This window comes from Notolepis coatsorum (genome assembly GCF_963971535.1).
Source record: "Notolepis coatsorum genome assembly, chromosome: 16".
NCBI classification, from domain to species: domain Eukaryota; kingdom Metazoa; phylum Chordata; class Actinopteri; order Aulopiformes; family Paralepididae; genus Notolepis; species Notolepis coatsorum.
The window spans coordinates 75,783,841-75,793,840 of record NC_140180.1 but is presented as its reverse complement, the minus strand read 5'-3'; the positions used below and the strand labels follow the sequence as shown (position 1 = coordinate 75,793,840).

General features: G+C 43.4%; 1 protein-coding gene across 3 annotated transcripts in view; it reads right to left on the bottom strand.

Annotated features, from left to right (window-relative positions):
- The window catches only part of ppp2r2ba (protein phosphatase 2, regulatory subunit B, beta a), a gene marked incomplete at both ends in the record, with an annotated part of 189,543 nt that overhangs the window by 3,761 nt on the left and 175,782 nt on the right, over window positions 1-10,000 (bottom strand). For all 3 annotated transcript variants that reach the window (XM_084332515.1, XM_084332517.1, XM_084332516.1), the window contains 2 exons: window positions 1,207-1,298; window positions 9,711-9,910. In XM_084332515.1, the coding sequence (XP_084188641.1) occupies window positions 1,207-1,298; window positions 9,711-9,910 (292 nt within the window). The remainder of the gene's footprint in view (window positions 1-1,206; window positions 1,299-9,710; window positions 9,911-10,000) is intronic.

Below are 10,000 nucleotides of genomic sequence, written 5' to 3'. Positions count from 1 at the left end.
TGTATGTATGTATGTATGTATGTATGTATGTATGTATGTATGCATGCATGTATGTATGTATGGATGGATGGATGTATTTAACTATGGATGTATGTATGTATTTATGGATGTATGCATGTATTTATGTTAAGGCTGTCAAAGTTAACACGGTATTAACACGTTAACGTACGATTCTATTAACGCCACTACTTTTTTTTAACTTACAATTAACTTTTTTTCTTTTTTTTATATACTAGACTTCACTCAGGTGTATTATTGATACTCTCATTGATACTATGTTTGTTTCTGACTCAAAGTGGTGAGTGTGTGTGTGTGTGTGTGTGTGTGTGTGTGTGTGTGTGTGTGTGTGTGTGTGTGTGTGTGTGTGTGTGTGTGTGTGTGTGTGTGTGTGTGAGAGATAAAGAGAGAGAGAGGGGGGGGTAAGAGAGATGAGGAAGGAGCAAGAGAGAAAGAGAGCTGGGAGAGTGTGTGTGTGTGTGTGTGTGTGTGTGTGTGTGTGTGTGTGTGTGTGTGTGTGTGTGTGTGTGTGTGTGTGTGTGTGTGTGTGTGTGTGTGTGTGTGTGTAGGTGTGTGTGTAGGTGTGTATGTGTGTGTGTGTGTGTGTGTGTGTGTGTGTGTGTGTGTGTGTGTGTGTGTGTGTGTGTGTGTGTGTGTGTGTGTGTGTGTGTGTGTGTGTGTGTGTGTGTGTGTGTGTGTGTATGTGTGTGTGTGAGAGAGAGAGGGGGGCCGGGGGGTGAGTCCTCAGCCCTTGTGTGGGTGAATGTAACAAGTTCCTAACGTTTTCTTTCCCCTATTATTTCATGCACACTTTATTCATTGTTTTAAATTATTATTTTCTTTTAAGTTATTTTGTGCATCACTCTGTTTTGAATTTGATGCACATTTGCAATGCATGAGGGTCATCCTTTTGTGTTAAATGGCTGCATAAAGCAAGCATTTGTTGACTCATGTTGATAAGAGTATTAAAACGTGGAACTTGAAAAAGATCTGTTTAAGGTAGATAATTTTTTTTTAAATGCGATTAATTTGCGATTAATCGCGAGTTAACTATGGACAATCATGCGATTAATCAGATTAAATATTTTAATTGATTGACAGCACAAATTTATGTATGTATGGATGGATGTATTTATGTATGTATATATGGATGTATTTATGTATGGATGTATGTATGTATGGATGTATGGATTGATGGATGTCTCTCACCTGTCTGATCCATTCCAGACACACTCAAATTTGTCGAAGATGCAGTCGTTCTCATACAGCGAACACAGCTTGCCTCGTAAATAGTCATGGACCTGCAAAACAATACACACACAAGTGCCTTTAATATACCTGACGACTGTCCTCTGACCACTTCTCTATGACAACAACACTAAGCTGATCATCATGCGCCTGACTGATGACACGATCACTGTGCGCCTGACTGACTGCACCTGCCCAATTCCCCACGGTAGATGCTCGATCACACAAGGTCGTCTGTGTTTTACTTGGGGTCGTCACTTTTTGGCCACACTGCAAAGCCGCAAGTCATCATAATCTTCACCTTAAAAGTAGTTTATAAACACATCTCTTATATTAACCATAACCGTAACCACTCTCACTACCTACTAGGGGTGTAACGATGCGACCTCACAACGATTAGATTCAATTACGATTATTCAGGCAACGATTCAATGCATCATGAAATATCTTCATTTGACCACGATTCGATTTGATTCGATACATTTTCGCTACATTTTCGATACATTTTCGATCAGTTAACTCTTTCAGTGCCACTCACGAGATTTCTCGTGTTTTTTTATAGGTGGTTGCTAGCCACTCACGAGATTTCTCGGATTTTTTTATTTTTTTTTGCGATCTGAAAAATTATTGCATCACCTGAGCCTACCCGAGTATAGCCCGAGGGGCGCCGACGATCACTGTGGAAAAAAGCGCCCCCTGTCGTCTCCCAGATGACATAAGTGATTTTGGAATGGACTCAATGAAAATGAATGGGGAAAAAAATCCGGTACTCCACATTTTCCAGTTCACTGATCCAGCCGGGGTTACCAGAGTTCATTCTGGAGCCTCAGATCCCCGCGGATCATGGAGTTCTACTGTATCGCGTTGGATCCATACACGTATCGATTTTTTCGAATGGTGATCAGGAATTGGAATATACCAGTTGGATACCATCTGATGTCAGGTAAGGACTCTATGTTATCAGTGGTAGGATAATCAGAGTAAGTTTGATGAAGTTATAAGCTGTTTTGTGAAATGTCTTCTTTCGGTTTCACTGTAAAAGTCCGTGAGGAAATCAACGGAGCGATTATCAGTGCGCGGCCGTAATGTGCGTGCGTGCACGTATAATATTGATCATCTAGCGTTTATTTGAAAACGATTCATAAAAAGGCCGACGAATATCAACGTTGTGGAATATTCCACTAAAAGACGATTTTCATAGAATGCTCCAGAATGAGCTGTTTTTTATATCAAAACGGGGGCTTTTCTAACTGCTCTGAAACGGCAACGACGCGATAAAAAAACAATCTGCCTTCACAGCACTGACTGGAAAATAGTCTTTGATAATGCGATGGGCAGATTAGACACATAGCCATAATTTAAAACATAGATTAGGCGATATTAACGTTAACATTGGCGCCGATGGTGGCATTCAAGCGGTAAAACGGAAAACCAGGCGTGGCGCTGAAAGTGTTAATTCCCCAAAAAAAATTTAATACACAAATGTGGCTGGGGGAACTGATTCACTCAGCATGAATGGACTATAGGCCAATAAAAACAATACACAAAAAGAAAAAACGTTTATTTTTAAAATTTCGATTCATTTTGATTATAATCGATTCTAACATATTCTAACACATTAGAATCGATGCATTTCGATTAATCGATGCATCGTTACACCCCTACTACCTACAAATGAAAAATAAATTAAAAAAACATCCTTCCGGGACCTAGCATCTACCATTCCACACCAGTGGCCTCATCCTAGATACGATCTTGAAGAGGAATTTAGATGCAGGGTTTTCTCCTTAGCTCAGTGTGCTACCATGCACCCTTAAGCTCCACTACCATATGTGCTACTTTCAATAATCCCCTGAGACAAAGTGACCTAACATGTTATGAGAGGTGGCCGGTGGAGGCCGTGGTGGAAGAGAAGCCTTGCAGAGAGTGTTTGTGTATTTCTCTTTCTTCCAGCATGGCTGCCTGTAACACAGCAACCATTGTTAGATAGAAGCAATAGAAGAGACAACGGTTGCTATGTGCAAAACAATGGTTGCTAATGCTATGTGTTGATATATGATATATCAACAAAAACATAATCATTTGGTGTATTATTACTGGATCTTGTAAACAAGTCACAGTGAAACAGTAATGCAATGCTTTTCCTTAACTTAAATACATTTATTTTAAAAAGTGGACACCAATGGTTACAGGCAGCCGTAGTGGAAGAAAGAGAACAACACAAACATTAATTTACATTTAGTCATTTAGCTTTTATCCAAAGCGACTTACAAATTGTGTACAACAAGTTAGCAGGAGGGGTAGCCTACACCTCTGGCGGCTAAGGGTCAGTGACGTTGTTCGTCTAGCAGTGTCGAACTTGTGTTGAGTGCATAGTAGTATAGACATTAGCATAGTAGATAGTAGCAGGGTTTCCCATCAATTACCTAGACTGTGGCACAGTTGTATAATGAACCAAAAAAAATTAAATCTTTTTTTTTAACAATTTTTTTTTTAATATAAAGTTTGCCAATAGGGATGTATCAGTAGTATTGGCAGTGCTAGTAGTCGTAATAGTAATCCACTATATTCTTTTATTTTCTAAAAAAATAAACCAGTTCAACACAGGTAACCACTTTTGCTTCATTTCTTTGATGGCTCAAATGTATGCTCTAGTCCAGTGGTTCCCAAACCTCTCCTCGAGGCACCCCAGCCGTTCCATGTATTTGTTCAATTCCACCACCAGCACACCTGATTCAACTAATAAAGGGCTTGTTAAGTTGAATCAGGTGTGCTGGTGGTGGAATTTAACAAATACATTGAACGGCTGGGGTGCTTCGAGGAGAGGATTGGGAAGCACTAGTCTAGTCGATTTTGTGTTTTGAATACAAAGTTCATCATAGATCTAGCCTCTTTATTTTGCTCTCAAAGTGCACCAGATTGATGCATTTAACTTTAAAATGCACAACAAAAAAAATATTCCGGGGGGGCATGCCCCCGGACCACCCTAGAGGGTCGGAGGTTCACCCCCCCATAGTCTCTGAAAATCCTGTGGCAAACACTGTAGTAGTATAGGCATAGTCGCAAAGTACATAGTAGATAGTAGTATAGACATAGTATAGTACATACTGTAATAGTAAAATACAGTAAGTTTGTGTTTTTTGTGTGTGTTTTGTTCAAATATTGATTGAAGTGTGTTTTTAGTCAACAGCGGGAAATTGGGCCGGTTTCAGCTGTGATGATTGTGGTGAGAAGATCGTTCCACCACCGTGGAGCCAGGACAGAGAATAGCCTGCTTCAGCTGAGGTTACACCTAGGGTGTTTTCGTTTAGTTTTCAGGATGAGTTTCGCTTTTCCAGGTGGCAACGTAGTGGCAGCCGAGTTAGACATTCGTTTTGCAACCTGAGCACTTTCGTTTTGCCTCCTGAGCACAGTGATGTAGTACAATGCCAAAGCAGTAGGTGGCAGTAGGTGGCGAACATGAAGGCAATTTTCAACCAATCAGAACTTGAATGTGCCAATACACTTCCTGCAAAAAAAATACACAAGCCGCCATCTTTAAATGCCTCCTTGTGCTATTTAGCCACTGTAGCACTTATTTTTCAGCAAAGAACGTGCAATAAACAAAACGGATACATTCACTGTGTGTTCTGCCTCTCATTTGTTGATGAAACAAAACTAACATCAACACAATTGAACACCAAAAGCGGAGTTTAGTCTCATCGGCGCCGATTTTGTTAGCTTACATGCTAACGTGAATGGAATATGCCAGTATAACAGTATAGCATTGTGGCTAGCAGCTAACGTTAGCTCATGTTAGTTAGCCAGCCAGCACCAAACTGATATCGGGAGCTATCACAACGCCTCATGTATTAAACAAAAGTGAATAGATGACTGGGCCATTTTGTTTAATGCTTGTTATGTTGAAAGAGGGGCTCTGAGCTAACAGGGTCTGGTAGCTAGGTAGCTACGGTAGGTAGCTAACGTTAGCTCACGTTAGCCAGCTGCTCATGCAATCGTTAATGCTAGCAGAATGAATGGATGTAAACTTTATTTAACATATTGCAGAATGGGTACAATACAATACGGCTCAATACAAACAATTGTTAAGGGAATGCAGACTGTTGTAGCTTGGACTAGGGTCCTTATAACAATAACTTGACAACACATGGTAGCTGCAGCTATTTGGGACAGCTCTGTTGTCACCGGACGGTGGTGAGGGCACGCAGATGTCGGTATCTACTGCGCATGGGCGTTGAGAAAAAACGTCTCTGCGCAGATTACACGACACGTTCTCTGCGAGTTTTGGCGAGTATCCAAAACGAAAACACCTTTTCAGCGTTCCCGCTAGGGCAACGCGTTTTCCTGCCAAAACGCCATTTCTATGTAACAGGGACAGCAAACGTATTAATTCAGCAACAAAACGAAAACAAAAACGCCCAGTGTAACCTAGGCCTTGGTGACCCCCTCCCAGGAACCCCAATAGGAGTGGGTCCCAGAAGATGCAGTGTAGGGATCTTGAGGGTGTGTAGTGAGAGACCATTTACCGGAGGTATGAGGGAGCTGTTTCCCCTCATTGCACGGAATGCCAGGTCAAGAATCTTGAAGCAGATTAGTGCGGCAATGGGAAGCCAGAAGTGGGGTGACGTGTGCTGACTTTGGTAATAATAATAACTTAATAACAGCTTTTATATCGCGCCTTTCAAGAAACCCAAGGACGCTTTACAAGGCAACAAAAAATACAAATAAGGAATAAACTAAATAAATAATAACAACAATAAATGACAGGGAGATGACTATATGCCACAGGCCTTCATGAACAGGTGGGTTTTCAGGGCTGTCTTGAAGGAGTCCCAGGATGTGGCAGAGCGGATCTCAGCCGGGAGAGAGTTCCAGAGGGTGGGGGCGCCACGCTGAAGGCTCCCTCCCACTAAAAGTTTGTAGGCGGATGTGGGGGATGGAGAGCAGATCCGTCTCTATAGATCGCAGCCTCCGGGAGGGGGTGGAGGTCAGATAGGTACTTGGGGGCAAGGGCATGGAGGGATTTGTAGGTAAAGACGAGGATCTTATATGAGATACAGGACTTGACAGAGAGTCAGTGGATGAGGGTGGTAGGTTGGAGATCAGAGAACCCCTCCCCCCAGAGTCCTGCTGATGACCTTATCAATCATGACCTCCCTGTGATCAGAGAGTGTGGACGTGACCCTCACAGCCTCACGGTGGGAGGTTTAGCCCTCCAGCGTTCTCTGCACCAGCTCTATCGGTGTTCACATGGACACTTGGCTCAATAAGTCTTCCTGGGGTAATTGGTTGAGATGACAGGGTTACAGATAGGCAGCGTGACAGTGAAACAGGATTATGTTGAGTGATTAGCCTTAAATCAATACGGTTTAATTTCACCCGTTCAACGCAGACCTTACTTACTAACTTGACCAGCTGAGAATTGTCTTTTGAAACGAAGCACCTGTCTCAGAGGCAGAGGCACTGTGTTTGGCTGTGTGATGATGTTAACTTGAAGAAAAGGATTGCACCAAGATAGTCAGACGTTGTTGCTGTTTGGATTTCACACAATGTACCGGTTTATTGTCAAAGTACCACTATGCTTATTATAACCATACGATGCCTGGTCATATGGTTCTTTTTTTTTATCTACTTTTTCTCCCATTTTCTATTTTTCTCCCATCCCAATTTCGTATTGTCCAATTCTACCCTCCCCTGTCTCGAACGTTGCTAGGCCATGCCTCCCACAGGCCGGCTGCAATGTGGACAAAGCCGTGCATCACGTGTCCCCTCCGGTACTCGAGGAGGCAGCCGTCGCATCTTTTCACCTGCACAGCGCGATCTCTCAGCGGCGAGGGTCTGCGTGGGAGGGACACGCCGCCCCCATTGCTTCCTGATTCTACTGCGCAGGCGCACCGACCGACCTGTAGGAGTCGCTGTCCACAACGTCCGATCCCCACCCACCAGCTTTCCACCCCTAACACTGCCAATTGTGTTAGTATGAACGACCAGCCAAGCTGGTAGCAATGCCGAGAGCTGGGCTCAAACCCAGCATCTCCTGCATTAGTGGCGAGCGCCTTGCCCACTGCACCACTTAGCCGCCCCTGGTCATATGGTTCTATACTCTCTCAACATACATGTAGATTGATATACAATAGATTCACAGACACAAGCCAAATCATATATATCTATCTTTATATCACTATAAATCTAATTTAACCTGTTGCTAAATCAAGTACAAACAAGGAGCGCCACTTGTGACCAAACATGGCACTGCAACCAAATAATAACACAAAAATATAGTAGGCACATTTGTGACTGTTACAACTGGGACACAAAAACACACTGTCTGGCTACCTATTACACCACACATATAACTAAATCACACTGTCTATCTACCTATTACAATACAGATATAACTAAATAACACTGTCTGGCTACCTATTACAATACAGATATAACTAAATCACACTGTCTGGCTACCTATTACAATACAGATATCACTAAATAACACTGTCTGGCTACCTATTACAATACAGATATCACTAAATAACACTGTCTGGCTACCTATTACAACACATATAACTAAATAACACTGTCTGGCTACCTATTACAATACAGATATAACTAAATAACACTGTCTGGCTACCTATTACAATACAGATATAACTAAATAACACTGTCTGGCTACCTATTACAATACACATAGAACTAAATCCAGCAAGCTGTTTGAACCCTCTCCTTGACAGCCCTGCAATCCTCGCAACAAGTACTGTATGAACTACCAAGTATAAAAATTATTAGCTCACAGTTATAGCCAAGACCTCCGATATGTGTGGCCAAGAACTGATACTTGTCCAGTGGACGCACACACACACACACACACACACACACACACACACACACAGACACCGACACCGACACCGACACAGACACAGACACACACACACACACACACACACACACACACACACACACACACACACACACACACACACACACACACACACACACACACACACACACACACACACACACACACACACACACACACACATACACACACACATACACACACACACACACACACACACATTATTTGGCATTAATAAATCAGATATCATGCGTGTGTGCGCTCTCGCGCTGACTCGTTAAGCCTTTCCCTACGCATATTCATTTCTGGAGCATTTCTTTATCCACTCTGGTTGGATGGTGTATTGTACTCGCAAATCGCTTCCTGTTGAATGAATCGGTTGAGTGCACACACACACACACACACACACACACACACATACAAGCGCACATCCTGATATTGATATAGAACACATACACATACATACACACGCACACACACACACACACACACACACACACCTACACACACACGTGAGCTTTCTCTCACAAACACATCCACCCACGCACATCCACCCACATGAACGCAGCAGGCAGGTGCACTCGTTAGCCTCAGGACAGGTCTGTTAACGCAGACCTACTCTCCTACTGCATGAGCTCATGTGGCTTAGAGCCATGTAGAACGCCATCCCTCCCACACACACACACACACACACACACACACACACACACACACACACACACACACACACACACACACACACACACACACACACACACACACACACACACACACACACACACACACACACACACACACACACACACACACACACACACACACACACACACACACACACACACACACACACACACACACACACCCACCCATGTTCTCATACATTGCGGGAGCCGGGGACATTCCATTAAATTACATTCTTGACTTCTTATCCAAACCTTAATCATAACAACTACATGCCTAACCCTAACACTTATCTTAACCCCTGACCCTAAAATAGCTCATTGTTACCTTGTTGTGACCAGCCAGTGACCCCACAATAGCAAAGAAAACATATTGGCTCCCACAACAGTAGGAAAACAAGGGCACACACACACACATTTGAATACTTTATTTGGTTCCACAAATTATATTACATAAACAGGGAATCAAATATATCGAGGCCACACTACAGAAGGTTAACCCTTTACTATCACACTACTGACGGTGGCAGTGAAAGGGTTAACCTGCTGTTGTGTGGCAGTGAAAGGGTTAACCTTCTGTGTGTTGTCGCAGTGAAAGGGTTAACCGTTTGGTAGTGCGGCAGTGAAAGGGTTAAGGGTACACATAGCACCTCCTTCTCCATGCGGCTAAGCTGCCAATAATAGCTGAGACAGAGCAATATTTGGCAGTGCATCTTATATCCCCACTGCAATAACGATGGCAGTTACAACGGGGGTATGTGAGCTCAGCTTAGATGTTAAAAATTACAAGCGTGTTCATCTCACCACTCACGCCTGGCAGCCATGACACACACACACACACACACACACACACACACACACACACACACACACACACACACACACACACACACACACACACACACACACACACACACACAGAGGTGCTGTACCTGGTACGTCTCCAGTGGCTTGCTCTCCATTTGGAGGTCCCACACCTTGACCGTGAGGTAGTCCCGTGTCATCAGGTAGCGCCCGCTGTGGCTGAACTTGGCGTCGGAGATGGAGGAGATGATTTCAGAGAAAAAAGAACGTGTGGCGGGGTCCTCTGGCTCCTCGAAATCTGAAGGAGAACACAGACGAAGGTCGACAGCTGTCATCTTCCGACAGAGAAAGCAGAATTGACACAGTTGGGGAGGGGGGAGGTGTGGTCTCACTTAAAAGACACACTTTTTCTTCCCCT